We start from the raw sequence: 15,863 nt of genomic DNA, 5'->3' as shown, positions 1-15,863 counted from the left end.
AGAGGGGGGAAGTGGGAAAACTGGATATACGGAATTTTTTTTAACATATCAAAGTTTTTAAATATACATTTTACTTCTAGGATAATAAAGCCATAAATATTTTAAAATTAATGTCTAAACTTTATAATTATATATTTATTGTAATCGCATGTGATGGTGTCTAATTTTCTAATAAGAAAATGTCTTTTTAGGTGACTGAATGCTAAGATCACTTTTTCTCCCCCAGAAATATAATCTTTCTACTCCTCCGGATCGTTACAGCTTATTGGTCTGAGAAGAGTGATATTTTTTTCACTTTGAAATATGTGCATGATTTTATTTAAATGAGGATTCATGATGCGGTGGAAAGAGTATGAGCAATGGCATCGAACACACTAGCACACGGCGTACCCGCTCTGAGTGGGGCCTTAAAATCCATGATGTCTTTTATTAGAAAAGCACAACGTGCCATTTAAATATACTTCTGGTGTTCTTATATGCCCTGTTTATATTTGTAACTTTAAATGCAATATAAATTTGACTAAATGAATACACGCTTATTTTATATGCTTTACTACCTGTGAGACCCTATATTTGCTTTTATGGTTAATTTCAAGAAAAAGCATTTTCGCTCTTAAGCTGCTTGCAGTCGATCTCAGAAAACAGAGTAATATGATTTAACCAAATCCCAAACTCTGGGAGTGATTGTGTGTGCTGCTCTCATCCAGCCTCCCGTCGGGTTGGGACTGACCAGTGGGATGTGCGGGAGTGGTCTCTTCTCCTTTGGCTTCCTCTTTGCATGACACACCTGGATCACTGCACCTGCCTTGGATCATGACGTAACCTTGGGATGGAAGCTATTCACGAAGACGGGGGAGTGGAAGGTTAGAAGGATCATGCCATAGGTTTCTGAGGACATCATACCAGCATTGGTCACCCTATCTTCAGATTCCTTTCAGAAGAATAATAAATCATAAACTTCTCTCTTGATTCGGTCTCTATTTTAAAGTTCCTGATGTATGTCTCCAAATGTTTTCTTCATTAATACAAGAAATAAGGCACAAGGAAATGAAAAGTTTAAGTTTACGAGGAACATGATGATATAGTTTAATGGCAGTGTATCATTCTTTGGCAACTACAAATAAAGTATGGAGTAATGGCATAAAGTTGTATATAGAGTCTACGTGTCGAGTCTGGGCTCTGAAAATATACATTGAAATTTAGTGTGAGATCCAGCATATGTAGAAATTGAGTATAATACTTTGAGACATTTCATTATTTAGGAAAAGGTGAACAGCTCAATAATCATTTGGAAAATGGTAAAAATTGAGCCACATATCATTCCATATACTAAGATAAACTGCAACTAGATCAGAAATACAAATGAGGAGGGGTGAGAGCGGTTCATGGAGACAGCTGAACAAGATGAGGAATATACTTTATGTCACTAAAGTATACCTATGAACATTGTTTAAATGGCAAATGTTCTGTTACTTACATATTTGCCACTATTAATAAGCTCCACAAAATAATAAACCAACGTATGGGTCCATTGCTTCATAACTTTGTAATAGCAAAGTGCATGTGCTTATGATTCAAAATCCAGGGAAATAAAAATAACAATCACAACTACAGGAAAGACTGATATCCATTTTATGACATAAATATTTTAAGCCATTGCATGTAAAAGAATAATGAAGTTGAAGAGACAAGGGAATTGTTAGGGAAAATGTTTCCAATGTATATTATTCTAAAGGGCTGTCTCCCTGACTCAAAAGAGCTTTCAAAAATTAATTTACAAAGTAGACCATCAACTCAATAGAAAAAGTGAAAGAAAGTCAGAGCCAGGAGTTTACACAAAGGAAAAGCAAGTAGTCTTTAAGCGTATGAGAAGACATGCTATCTCACTCATAATGAAAGGCTACAAACAAAAACACAATGAGAAACCTTCTCTCGCCCAGCATATTGTCAAAACTCCGATAGTGGGACCCCATTCTCAAATGCAGAGGCTAGACTCTCGCCCATTGCTGGTGGAGATGCAGTTGGATACAAACGCACAGAGGAAAGTGTGGTAATATATGAGCAGAACAAACGTACAGGTACTTTTGCCCTGTTCAACAATCCTATACGATATGATGGATCTAGTGGAACAATATACGTGCAGAACTATAAAATGTAATGCAGTGCTTTTTATTACAGTACAAGACTGTGTCAGTAAATAAATATCCGTTTAACTTTTTCCCAGAGGAGTCTATTACTCACATTTTCCCCATCGGTTTTCACATGAAGGACCCCTGGGGGGTAGTGGCGTATGCACTCGGCCTGACTGCCAGGAGGAAGATGAGACTCCCCCCTCCTACAGGTAAACAGAGTGGGAAACTCACAGGAGCAGTTTTACTTGAACCTGTATCATTGCCATGAATCGGAATCGCCTGTTGGGCCGGCGAGCTAGGGCTTTCCGGAGCGTGATCATTCGGTGTCTCTAACTAAACCCGCAAAGTCACCAGCAGCCAGTCCTGACGGATGGTGAGTCCTCGTGCCCCGGAGTGGAAGTGCACTCTGTGGTAGAGGGGTGTTGGCTGTAGTCCGAACAGAAGCAGATAGTCACACCTTGCTTCGTGGGTTTGAACCAACGCCCTACCGGCTCCAGGTGGCCACGGAGCTTCTTAAACTGTGGTTCATGACCAACCCCACACAGGTTTGTGCAACTCTATTTAACATCCAGCGACCGAAAGTTAATTCCGCATCAACAGCGCTCACTTGGAATCGTGGCAATCACTCCAACACCGTCCTGTAGCCAGGCTCTCTGCCAATCGCTAAGCTTTCGCTTTCATTTGTTTGCATTTTTCACCCGCATGGCCCACACCCTTTGCTACCAGGTCCACTCTCATGCATACCCCAAAGCCTCTTAAACTCTTCCCCATGCGTGACCTCTTTTCTCAGGAAAGGGAAATTTTCACGCAACCCGTACAACAGGTATGTAAAATACGTATAGAAACCAAACATTGAGTTTAGTTGACATTAATGATAACGACATCATTGTGAAGCACAGCATCTAATTCGGTGATTTGCTGTTGTTTGGCTAACAGCGCATATGGTGTGTTCTGAACAGACAGTTCAGGGGTAGAAACGTGTTGCATTCGTTAAGCACTTGATTTTGAATTATTTTGGGGTGATTGTGCGTTCAGAGGTGTCCTGGTGGCATGGTGGTTATTCACTGGGCTGCGATCTGTTAGCTCGCAGTTTGAAAGCAGTTCTGAGGGAGAAACACGGGGCTTAAATCCTCCTCAACAGTTGCAGTCTCAGCAACCCACAGGGGAAGGTCTTCCTGTCCTACAGAGTCCCTATGGGTCAGAATCGACCTGCTGGCAGTGAGTTTCCTGGTGCGTTCCTTGTACTGTTGCCAAGTGCTTCGCCACCCCAACATTTAGCTCCTGGACCCCACATGGGATCTTGAACCACGGGGTAAGCAGGTGGCCCCCTGTAGGCCTCTTGTGCCACCCCAGGGCCTTGTATCTAATTATCCACACACTATTTCCCCCACCCCCTGAACAGGCTGAGAGTAAGTGGCACACGCACATCATAGTTCCGTAGGCATTGCATTTTTTAATTAAAAGATTATGCATGGCATTTACAAAGAATAAAAATATTATCTTTCATACCGTTACCAATTTCAGACAGCTTAACACAGATTTAATACCCGTATCTAATATTCTGAATATATATTTGGTTCCTAATCTAAATGTGTTAACTGATCCACAATGTCTTACCCGCTTCAGGAGCCAATCTAAAATCAAGTATTACATTTAGTTGTGATCTATGGTTGAGTGCCTTTGATCTGGAACATTTCCTCAGTTTTATTTTGGTCTTATGGAATTATTTTTGAAGGATATTACAAATAAGCGTACTCCTCATTTTGAGTCTATCTGATGTTTCCTTGTTTTTGAGATTGTGGTTGTGCACTATTAGCTGAAATACAAGTGACAATTGTATCATCCTGGTGATGTTAATTTTGACCATTTGATCAGGGGGTTTCAGATTTAAAATCAGAATAATCATCATAATAAAACCCTCACGATTAAACAAAGGCACATAGCTTGGCACTGTCCACAGAAAAGGCCTAGTGGACCATAACCCAGAAGCAGTAACTACTGCCGAAATTTAGGTCTCCAGATGCCACCTCAACAAAGCACCAGAGATCCCTGGAGCGCTGACGGCCTTCAGGTCTGAAATAGGGAAGATTCAAGGTAAGTGCCGGTATCTTATGGTGTCCAAAGCAAGATATGGGACATACATGTAAGAAAATCATGTCCAAGTGACTGGAAACCGCTGAAAGAAGATTCCATTGGCCATTGCTGGGTCGACGTGAGCAGTAGAAAGAAAAATGGTCATAATTGATTGGTATACAACATTGATGATGTAACAATCCATACACAATATCCCTCATATCATATATAGCCCATCAAAACATTCCCCATATAATACACAGCCCATCAAACATTCCTCACATCATACACAGCCCAGCACAGTATTCCCCATATCATACACAACCCATCAAACATTCCTCATATCATACACAGGCCACCATTGCATTCCCCATATCATTCACAGCCCATCACAATATCTCCCACATCATACACAGCCTGTCACAATATCCCCCATACATACACAGCCCATAGCATTCCCGTATCATGCTTTTGTGTTCCTTTTCTGGACATCTGGGCATGCTTTGCTTCTTTCAACAGGCAGAACTCAACTTTCAAGATCCATTCATATACCACTTGTTCAGAGAAGCCTTTCTTACAGCTTCCATGTAGCTCATTGTTCCTTTTTCTTCAATCTAGTAGAACTTGAACATTCCTCTTTAAATGCACTTATCATACTATACTGGAGCGTTTTGTTGACTTGCACTTTCTTTCTGGACTATAAGCTCATAAATACCGAACCTATCAGGGTCTTACTTATTTTTGTATTTTCAGTACTTAGCATATATGATATGCTTTAAAAGATAGTAAAATATATAAAGTGGCATCATTATTTGCTGGTAATTGATGGATCTGTTTCTTTTTGATCACACAATACTATTTTGTCTGTATATGAGACAATGATTGAGGACTCCCAAATAGCTGTCTACTTTAGCCAATATGTAGATGTTAATCACAATAGGGTTTTCCAAATAAAGATTTTCATCATTTTTCAACCTTTGGTTTAGGACACTACAAATGTGCCCCTTAAATGTTTCTGATATTTATTCTTAGTCAGGAGCTTCAAATTTCTTGGTTTATCCAAGTACCATATATACTCGTGTATACACCGAGTTTTTCAGCACAAAAAATGTGCTGAAAAACTGGGGTTTGGCTTATACATGGGTCAGTGGTACCCCAGCGAGGTGTAACATCTCACTGCCCGCCCCCCTCCCCCAGGTAACTGGACGAGCACCCTTTATCTTGCAGGTGATTGCCATTTCTCAGCTGTTCATTCAAAGCTCTGCTGACACTGCAGGGCTTTGAATGTTTGTTTACTCACATCTAACCAATCAGAGCCGTCCTATGACGTGGATGGCTCCAATTCGCAGAAGCACCTGTAGTGATTCACTTGCTGGCAACTGAACTGGTAAGGATGTGTCTGTGGCTGCGCTCAGTTTCTCCCCTCTGGTCTCTGTGTTAATTCACATCCTGCATCCCCCGCCTGCATGGACCCCCCACCTCCTCCCGGCTAACACGTCCCAGGGGGAGGGGGGAGCATTACCATGAAAGTTCTTTTTCAAAGTCTTGTTTTTTAATCCTTTTAGTTATGGATACTCTTGAACCAAAACAAAAACGCCGGTCATATGAGGCTGGTTTCAAAATGAAGGTTGTGTCAAGAGCAGAAGAGAGCAATAACAGTATTGCAAGTAGGGAATTCTGTGTTGACGAAAAGCAAGTGAGGGAGTGGCGGAAAATGAAGGCTGACCTGGAACAGATTCCAAAAGCTATAAAAAGCTCGTCGTGCTTTAATGTCTTTTTATGGGGCTCTAGAGAGTGAATTGCATAAATGGGTTATGAAGTGTTATCAAACTGTTTACTGCATAACATGCATGGGAATCTGCCTACATGCTCTACAAATGGGTAAGGATGACAAATATAAAGCACCAGGCATTGAAAAATTTGCTGCATCAGCAGGATGGTGTACCCGCTTCATGAATAGGTTTGGCCTATGTTTGAGACAAAGAACAAAGATTTCCCAGAAATTGCCACAAGACCTTGAAGAAAAAATCAATGTATGTCATTCCAGTCATTTATTATAAAACAAAGAAGGATGTATAATTATGACCTGGCAGATATTGGGAATATGGATGAAACTGCCATGACTGTTGATCTTCCAAGCAACAGAACTGTGGCAAGTTTAGGAGAAAAAAACATTTTCCTCAAAACCACAGGAAATGAAAAAAAACCACTTTACAGGTGTTCTATCATGTTTGGCTAATGGAAGTAAGCTTGCGTCCTGCCATTATTTTTAAAAGAAAGACCTTGCCTAAAAAATCAATTTCCCACCAAGAATTACTGTGCATGCACATGTTAAAAGATGGATGGATGAAGACGGAACAAAAAAAAAATGGCTGGAAGAAATTTGGAACCGACGACCAGGAGCAGCCTTAAAGAAAAAGCCATTGTTACTTGTTTGGAATATGTTCAGAGCCCACCTATCAGATGACATTAAAAAAATTTGGCAAAATCTAGTAAAGTTACTTTAGCCATTATTTCAGGTGGGTTTACATCTGTACTGCAGCCTCTGGATGTATCTTTGAATAAGTCTTTTAAAGACTGTGTGCGAAGGATGTGGCATGAATGGATGTCATCTGGTCAAGCCCGACTAACAAAAGGAGAAAATCTCATGAAGCCTGACATAGAGTTAATAGCAAAGTGGGTTCAAGATCCATGGGAAGACATTCCAGAAGACATGGTGTGACGTGCCTTCCAGAAATGTAGTATTAGTAATGCTATGGATGGCAGTGAAGACTGCGCTTTGTATGAAAATGACAGCAGTGATGGTGATGATGGCGATCTCAGTGAGGGCAGCGTCTATGATGACCTCACACCAGCTGAAGCTCTGCTTTGGGATACGGATGATGATGAGGAATCCAGTTTTGAAGGATTTTAACTCTTTACATTTTAGCTTGGTTGCTGATTGAGCTCAGGGAATAGTAAGTACTCTTAAGGTATCATTGTTGATACCTTATTGTTTTTGTTGAACCTATTTTCTACTTACTGTGCTGGTTTACTAATGTTAACTGAGTTGTCCTTTTATTTATGTTTTTATTTAAAATAAATATTTAAATACATTACCCCACTGATGTCTCATTTTTTAGTAAATTTATTTTCATTTGTTTTATTGTTGAAACTCACCAAGCGCTTCTGCATTTTCCACCCTAGGCTTATACTCGAGTCAATCAGTTTTTCTGGTTTCCCAGGTAATAATTAGGTACCTCGGCTTGTACTCGGGTCGGCTTATATCCAAGTATATACAGTATGTTTTTTCTTCCTAAAGATTTGTTTACAGAGTGGGAAGTGTTAGATCAAATCATTAGCTTAAACAGCCAGTTTGTAACTCTTGATTTGACTTAGTTGTAATATTAAATTAGTTTGAAATAAAACATTTAAGTAAATTCAGTTCTTCAAAAAGGTAAGCATACAATAACCAGGTGATCCAGCAAGCCCAATCCTAGCAAGATACTGACAAGATACTAACGTTCACAATAGCCCCAAATTGGGGGTAGGGGGAAGACTAAATGTTTACCAATAGATGAATGAGTAAACAAAATGTGATATGTCCTTACAGTGGCATATTACCCAGCTATGAAAGAGATAAAGCCCTGGTATGTTGCTGTAACAGACTCTGAAAGCATTATGCTTGGTGAAATTAGACAGGCACAAATGGACAAATATTTTATGATCCCGCTTATATGAAATAAGCCAGGGCAGAGAAAACAATGTTCATTAGTGGTAACAGGACTGGAAAGGAAGAGGTAAGGAGAGTCATTGTTTAGGGAGCATTGTTTTTCTGTTAATGGTGGAATACTTGGGAAAAGGTGATGATTGCACAGGATGGACTTAATTAATGTTACTTAATTGTTCACATTAAAAATGGTGCATTATGATTGGGACAGGGAATGTGCGGATGTGCTTTATAAAATTGATGTATGTATAGGTATGGATTGTGGTAAGAGTTGTATGAGCCCCTAATAAAATGTAAAAAAAGAAAAGAGGAGAGAAAAAAAAGAAAATGATTAGGGCAAAGAATGTACAGATGTGCTTTATACAATTGATGTATGTATATGTATGGATTGTGATAAGAGTTGTATCAGCCTCTAATAAAATGTTTTTTAAAAAATGTTGCATTATCTAATGGTTTTATATGTTTGTATTTTTTACCCCAGTGAAAACGTCAGTTTAATCTAACATCTGCTACAGGCCATCAGCACCCACAATACCCAGTAGTGTGCCGATGTCGAAGCGTGTTCATGCAGTCGCTGACTGTGTGTGGAATCTTAATATATGCGCGCGTGCATAAAAGCAACCCTATGTCTTGGTGGACTTTGGAGCGTTCGTAAATTCAACTGGCAGAGATGGTATAAGCCATTTGTGAACGGCATTCAAGCATGGGAAAGCTCTCTCACCCAGTAAATGGATTCTCCTAGGAGAGGGGCTTGGAGGTGCAGGTGGGTGTGGGCACTCGCTCCCTGTCTATGATGTAAGCGAATCCGGTCTTTCAGGCGGAGCCGGACCACCAGCAGCAGGAGGCTCTACTGCAAACAGGTAATTGGCTGCGCCACCGCCGCCTGGTGCTGTAGGAGGAGCCGGGCGCTGGCCAAAGTGCTGAACCCCCCTCTGAAGGCTTCATGGAAGTTGGCAGCCCTTGGGTTTGTGTCTTAGAGGGCGGTCTCCAGTCGCAAGAGTTCTGGCGTGGATTCCTGCTCCCGGAGGAAGTCGCCATAGGCGCAGTCCAGGGACCTGGCGAGTGGAACAGCGGCCTGCGACGCATTTCCACGGAGCGCCGCTCGGCACCGCCCTCACCGTGCTTATTTTTTGAGCACCTACTCTGTCCCTGACCCTGGGCATCCCCTTCCAGGTATCTTCACATCGGCCTCACAACGCATAGTCAAGAAACTCTTTTGAGGAGAGAGGCTAGGGAAGGCTTTGAACCAGGGAAACCTGCTATTATCTAAATGGATGATTTATTTCCATGGTTACTTGAATATTATTACTGCACTCCCGCGACGTGCCAGTCTCCAACCTCTGCCTCTCCCTTCAGACCGCTTTTCTTTTGCCCCTTGTTCCTGAGGCTTGGGTCAGCAAAGGAACCTTCTGGGCAGAAACCCATGCGCCACCACTAACTTAGGGGAGTTACCAACAACTTCGACCCGGGGCAGGGACATTCACAAATCACCCTCTTGTCTCTTTCCGCCCCAAGTGTTCCCAAGCCTGAAAACAGGTGGGAAATCGAGTCAGGTCCTTGACCCCGCGACTATTTGCGAGACCTTTCGAATGTGACCCTTCTTCTCGGAGTCGCGGTTTCTGCTCGCTGAAAGACCAGTCGATGCTTGATGGACTCTTTCCTGTCGCACACCTGTCTTCTCTACCGTCCCCCAAACCAAACAAGGGGTTCCACTCTCTCTCCCTTGCTGCTTTTCCCAGGCAAGGTCCTAAGCTAACTCAATCTCTCACCCTGGAAGGACGCCCTCGTGTACCCCTTATAACTCGAGCCCCCGCGGTGACCCGAATTTCTTGGCCACTGTGGCCTGGCGGCGCCTAGGCTCAGGGTGCAGCGCTCGGAGCTCTGGGCTTCCGCGCGCCGGTTCTCCGCTGCGCACCACCAAGCGCGGGATGGCGCGGGAGCGAGAATGCGCACTGGCGCGGCGGCGGCCTTTGCGACCTGTACGTGAGTGGGAGCCGACCAGATGTGCCCTTGGGAGAGCAGCACTTTAGGGGGGAGGGCGGGGTCGAGGGGGAGGTGCCAGAGAGGGCGGTGATAGCCACTGGGTCACTCTGTCACTCGCTCCCCTCTCTCTCCCTCTTCCCCTCTCCTGCTACCCAATCTCTCGCTCTCCAGCGCGCGTCTCCCTAGGCTCCTGCCCCTGGCTTCCCTCTCATCGCCAGCGTCCGCCCTCCTCGCGCCCCCAGGCTCCATCTCCAACTCTCCCGGGAACGTAGAGCAGCCGCGGGGTGCAGCCGGAGCTCGAGCCCCGAGCCTGCCAAGCGGAGGCAGCAGTATGTGGAACGAGACGCAGAGCGAGGAGCCAGGCGCCAACCTCACTGGGGCCGACCTGGCATGGGACACGACCCCCAGCAACTACTCGCTGCCCAACGACCTGCCGCCTCTTTTCCCCGCGCCGCTGCTGGCCGGGGTCACGGCCACTTGCGTGGCGCTCTTCGTGGTGGGCATCGCGGGCAACCTGCTCACCATGCTGGTGGTGTCGCGCTTCCGCGAGCTGCGCACCACCACCAACCTCTACCTGTCCAGCATGGCCTTCTCCGACCTGCTCATCTTCCTCTGCATGCCCCTGGACCTGGTCCGCCTCTGGCAGTACCGGCCCTGGAACTTCGGGGACGTGCTCTGCAAACTCTTCCAGTTCGTCAGCGAGAGCTGCACCTACGCCACGGTGCTCACCATCACCGCGCTCAGCGTCGAGCGCTACTTCGCCATCTGCTTCCCGCTGCGCGCCAAGGTGGTGGTCACCAAGGGCCGGGTGAAGCTGGTCATCCTGGTCATCTGGGCCGTGGCCTTCTGCAGCGCCGGGCCCATCTTCGTGTTGGTCGGGGTGGAGCACGAGAACGGCACGGACCCGCGGGACACCAACGAGTGCCGCCCCACCGAGTTCGCCGTGCGCTCGGGGCTGCTCACGGTCATGGTGTGGGTGTCCAGCGTCTTCTTCTTCCTGCCGGTCTTCTGCCTCACGGTGCTCTACAGCCTCATCGGCAGGAAGCTGTGGCGGAGGACCCGCGGCAAGGCGGCAGCGGCGGCGGCGGGCGCAGTGCTCCGGGACCAGAACCACAAGCAAACCATGAAGATGCTCGGTGGGTCTCCGCGCAGGCGGGGGCTCTCTAGGACCCTCGCCTTTCCCCTATCCCGCCCCAGCCCCCACCTTGTTACTTCCTTGAGTCTCCTGTCTTTCAGTCCTGGGCTTGCTGTGTGTCTCTCTTAACTGTTCTCCCTCGCTCTCGCGCTCCTGGCTCCTGCCTCTTTTTCTCTGCGTAAAGAGCTCTCTGTGGCGCTGTTGGTTAAGGGTTGGGCAGCTGACCACAAAGTCTCAGGTTCAAGCCCACCAGCTGCTCTGTAAGAAAAAGAGGAGCCTGTCTGTAGTGTTGAGGAACACTTATAGAGGTGCCAGGGGCTCTGTGTTTTGTATGTTGGCGTTTCCCCATCTCTTCGCTTTTCACTCTCTCCTTGCCCCTCCCCTTCTCTCTCAGAGTGGCTCCCCAGTCTCTCTTGCTTTCGGCTGGTGGGTATCTCTGCTTCTCTCACTGTTCTGACTGTCCATCTCACTCCCTCCTTCATTCTTTCCCTCCCTTTCACTGTCTGATCTCTTTTGGTGTCTAACTCTGCGTGTCCTTTTACCTGCCTATTTCTCTAAAATGGGGGTTTTTTATATCCCTAAAACTTTACTTCAAAACCGAGAATTCCCTAACAGTAGAGTGTTGCCTTTCAGCGCCAGTGGGAGTTCAAGCTTCCTGCCTCTCCCAGAATGCGGCCCTGTGCATTATGTTGAGAATAAAAGAGTGTTCAGTGGAAAATTTAACCAAAGACATAATCGATTTGGATAATTCTGTCAGAGATGATTCATTTTTCTTTCAATATTGCGATTTGTCTTCTGCACCACAATTCTCCCCTGCCCCCCCCCCCACCAAGATTGCATCAATTGCTTACCCTGGCTGCTATTTATGTACCTTTGGGAGGAAATCGGTGATAAATCAGCGCAGGAGTTTCCTGATCTGTTTTCATGACCCGCCTGTCTCTTCAGGTAGTATACACTAGGATGAGGTAGGATAGGCAGGCTTTCAAAAGAGACTTGGTGGAAGTTGACAGTACATTACCAAAGGCCTTTCAAAGATCATTCAGGGCAGTATCACAGATAGGGTATGCTGAATATTTACTGCTTGAATTCAAGCTATTTTAAGTATACGTGTTTACTCCAAATGAATACCAAATGTGCTCTCCTCTAGACAAAATATTAACTTTACATATTGTTTCAAAAACAAAAGTTTCAACATTTTATTATTTAGGCATTAACATAACCATTGTTACTTATTTGCATATTTAATTCTTCTTAGTGGTCAATCCAGGATCTTCTTACATTTATAATTTTTTAAGTCTTAGAATCCTACATATTAAATTGATAGCACTTACTCAAGAGATGACAAAGGTGCTCAGTGTCTAGGCCAGTGATTTTCATGAGATGACTTGTGGCTCTCACCTATAGAGCCTCATGCTGTTACTGTGAAGACACGTTGCTACTGTGCATCTTAGGTGTTTTTAGTTATTTTTTCTTGTGAATTATCTCTCCTAGATATTTACATTTAGAGGAGCTATATCCATGGTGGTGGAATGGGTTACAAAGTCAGCAGTTCAAAACCACCAGCTGATCCACAGGAGAAAGATGAGGCTTTCTGTTCCCATTATGATTTATAGCCTCAGAAACCCACAGGGGCAGTTCGATTCTGTCCTGGAGGGTTGATATGGGTTGGAAATGACTCCTTGACAGTGAGTTTGGGCATTTCTAAAGTTAAGTACATAGAATGTATATTTTTAAAAGATGTTTAAGAAATTTTAATACATAATTATGGTTAAGGACAACGATTTGTACCTCCTCTATAGTTGGTTCCAGCTACACACATAAAGTGGCACGATGTTGTGAATAAATAGTTTATTCTGTTGGGCCAATTCGTTTACTCAGTCAAAGCAATCACATCACCTAAATAATTGCTAAAGATAAATGACTAAGAGGCTCAGTAAAAACAGATAAGCAGCTGATCCAGAGAATGTCAATCTAAGTTAAAATGTAGAAAGAGTGTTTCGCTAAGTCAATGGTTATACCATAGATCACCAAAACAAAAATGATTTGGTAGAAACAGAATGTCATTTGCTCTGACATTTCCCAAACAGGAGCTCACTCTCTCTGTCTCCCGTTGTGTTTTTAGCTGCCGTGGTGTTTGCTTTCATCCTCTGCTGGCTGCCTTTCCACGTTGGACGATACTTATTTTCCAAGTCCTTCGATCCCGGCTCCCTGGAGATTGCCCAGATCAGCCAGTACTGTAACCTGGTGTCCTTTGTCCTCTTCTACCTCAGCGCTGCCATCAATCCCATCCTGTACAACATCATGTCCAAGAAATACCGGGTGGCTGTGTTCAGACTTCTGGGACTCAAACCCTTCTCGCAGAGGAAGCTCTCTACTTTGAAGGATGAAAGTTCTCGAGCCTGGACAGAATCTAGTATTAACACCTGACTGAGCACACAACTGAGTCAAGTCATCATTTACCATTCTATTCTGGAAGCCATTGACAGCAGAACTTGGGAGGAAGGAGCAGGTTCACTTTGGAACTAGGGAGACATGGATCTGGAGTCCACTGGAAGGGAATCGAGGATAGGGTGGGATGGTGCACGAAGTTTGATCTGATTGCACACTTATCAATGCGCTCATCCACTCACTACCCGTGCATCTTCACTGCCTATGTTTTGCATTCCGCAGTTGCTGTTGGCAAGAGATTTGAAATTTGGAGAGAAACTTGCAGAATAAGGCATTAGGGTACCTTTTTTGTGAGTAAATATTCTGACTTCCTTAGCTATATTGATAAAGTTAGCTAATTAAAAGAACATTAAAATTAAAAATGTTAAACATGAGTTTCAAATGAACAAGTTTTACATAGCTCTACAGCAGTGCAGTCCAGGAAAAGGATAAAATGAGCCCTGTAGGCCATTGATCTAGAAATTATGAATGAGATATTTTGCTTTTTTTTTTCATATGAAGTCCTTGAAATCTGTTATTTTTTCTTCTACTCCATGTCAATGTGGGCATTAAATCTTTATCAATAATATGTGGTATATTTAGAGTTCATAAACTTTGAAGAAAGTAGATTCATGTACCATACGTTGTGCAACAAACAAGCAACAAGAACAACACAAACCCATGCTGTTGCCATCCAGTAGAACTGCCCTGTAAGTGGTCCGAGGCTCAGCATCTTTGTGGAAGCGGACAGCCCCATTTGCTCCCATGAGCGTTTGAACCGCAAAACTGTCAACCACGTAAACACCGCAACCCCGGGCTCCCTCTTGTTCAAACACACAATTTTCCAATAAATGAAATGATTCTACATTGAACTTGTAATTACTATTTAAAAATTCAGCCGCTTGGTCAACGGTAGCCACACATCTGGAATTCAAGAGCTAATTGCCTGGTGGCTGTCATGTTGCAGTATTCCTCTGGAGTATATGCAAAACGATTGTTTAAAATGACATACAATTCTTTAAAAGATGTGCTTTCCAGAAGTATTTTTATAATGAAATCGGCATAATATGGTTTGAGAGATAGAAATCCTAAAAATAATACTTATATATTCTGTGGTAGAAAATGTACATGGGATAGATGATCTATTTTAAAATTGCGTTGAATTGCAGGCACTGATATTCAGAAAATGAACTGCTAATAAAGAAGTACAGGTAATTGCAAACTGCCTTCCTTGGCTTAACAGAAATATTTAAGTCAGCCCGAAGGCTATAATTCATGATGTACTCTGGAAAGTTTACAAGATTTATGAACACAAAGATCCTGGAAATTGTTGAAGGTATTCCCATGTGAAAAATCCAGAATCCCTTAAATACCACTGCTCATTGATATTCAAGACTTTTCACAATCTTGTAATCATTTATTTCAAAATGTCTAAGGCCTTTCCTGTCTTGAGATTAGTTTTGTGTTTACCATTTCCCTGCTTATCTGATAGATATGCTTACAGGGCTTTCCAGTCTCCCTTTTAGTCATAATTATGAATGGTTAGACACCTTCAACGAATATTAAACATTTGATCTAAAATCTCAAAATCTCATGTATCCTGGCATTGCTCTGTGCATAGTCAACAGCTTACGTATTAAATATATTATTCCAAAAAAAAGATTTTTTTAAAATCCTGCACACTACTAAATTAGTTAAGTAGTTGCAACTCGGCAGTTTGGGTTCTACTATGGATCTGATTGAGAGGAATCATATCAAATCTCCAAATTTCCTCAGCGAAGGATAAGATTCATGGACACAATTGTGACAATAACTTTCTGTATAAACTTCTCTGAAATGCATCTGACGATAAACCTTCACTGTCACTTTTGTTTGTCTAAATGCAAAACTTTCACAAGCTGATTATTCAGTAAACTCTTGTAACACCATACAAATATGTTTTAAAACTTACCCTCATGCACTTAAGTCCACAGTTCATTAATTAGGCATTTAGCACTAATGTCAAATAATGCTTCGCAATGCACAAAGAAGAGATTCAGCTTCCTAAAGTCTTAGAAAGTTAGTTGCAAATATGAATTGATTCAAAGAGGTCATGAAAACACTCCATTGTCTTTTAATTCAATGTTTCCAGGGGCGTTCTGAAGGTCCTTTAAACATCTAACTTGGAGGAAACAAGCTAAAATAACTGTTACCGCACAACTGATTGCTCTGGATACAAACAAACCGAACTCAATTAGTTACTTAGCCTATTGCATAGTTTCCCTCTCTGGTGGGTTCATGTTTGTAAACTTGTTCAAACTCATTTCCAGGAAACAGTTGATAAAGCAAGGTTCATCCTTGTTCTTCACTAATGTTAACCTGGGATTTCAGGGGGATGTGCTTCAATAAAAGAATCATTCATTTG

The 15,863-nt window shown here is 43.2% G+C and overlaps 1 protein-coding gene across 1 annotated transcript; it reads left to right on the top strand.

The window, feature by feature from the left end:
• The first annotated feature begins 10,228 nt into the window (after positions 1-10,228).
• Positions 10,229-13,459, top strand: GHSR (growth hormone secretagogue receptor). Its single transcript, XM_075548914.1, has 2 exons — positions 10,229-11,033; positions 13,155-13,459. Exons 1-2 carry the CDS (start codon positions 10,229-10,231, stop codon positions 13,457-13,459), a joined length of 1,110 nt encoding a protein of 369 aa, XP_075405029.1.
• The last annotated feature ends 2,404 nt before the right edge of the window (positions 13,460-15,863 follow it).

This window comes from Tenrec ecaudatus, chromosome 4 (genome assembly GCF_050624435.1).
Source record: "Tenrec ecaudatus isolate mTenEca1 chromosome 4, mTenEca1.hap1, whole genome shotgun sequence".
Lineage (NCBI taxonomy): Eukaryota > Metazoa > Chordata > Mammalia > Afrosoricida > Tenrecidae > Tenrec > Tenrec ecaudatus.
Note: the sequence above shows the minus strand (reverse complement) of the source record. Positions and strands in the feature narration are given on the sequence as shown.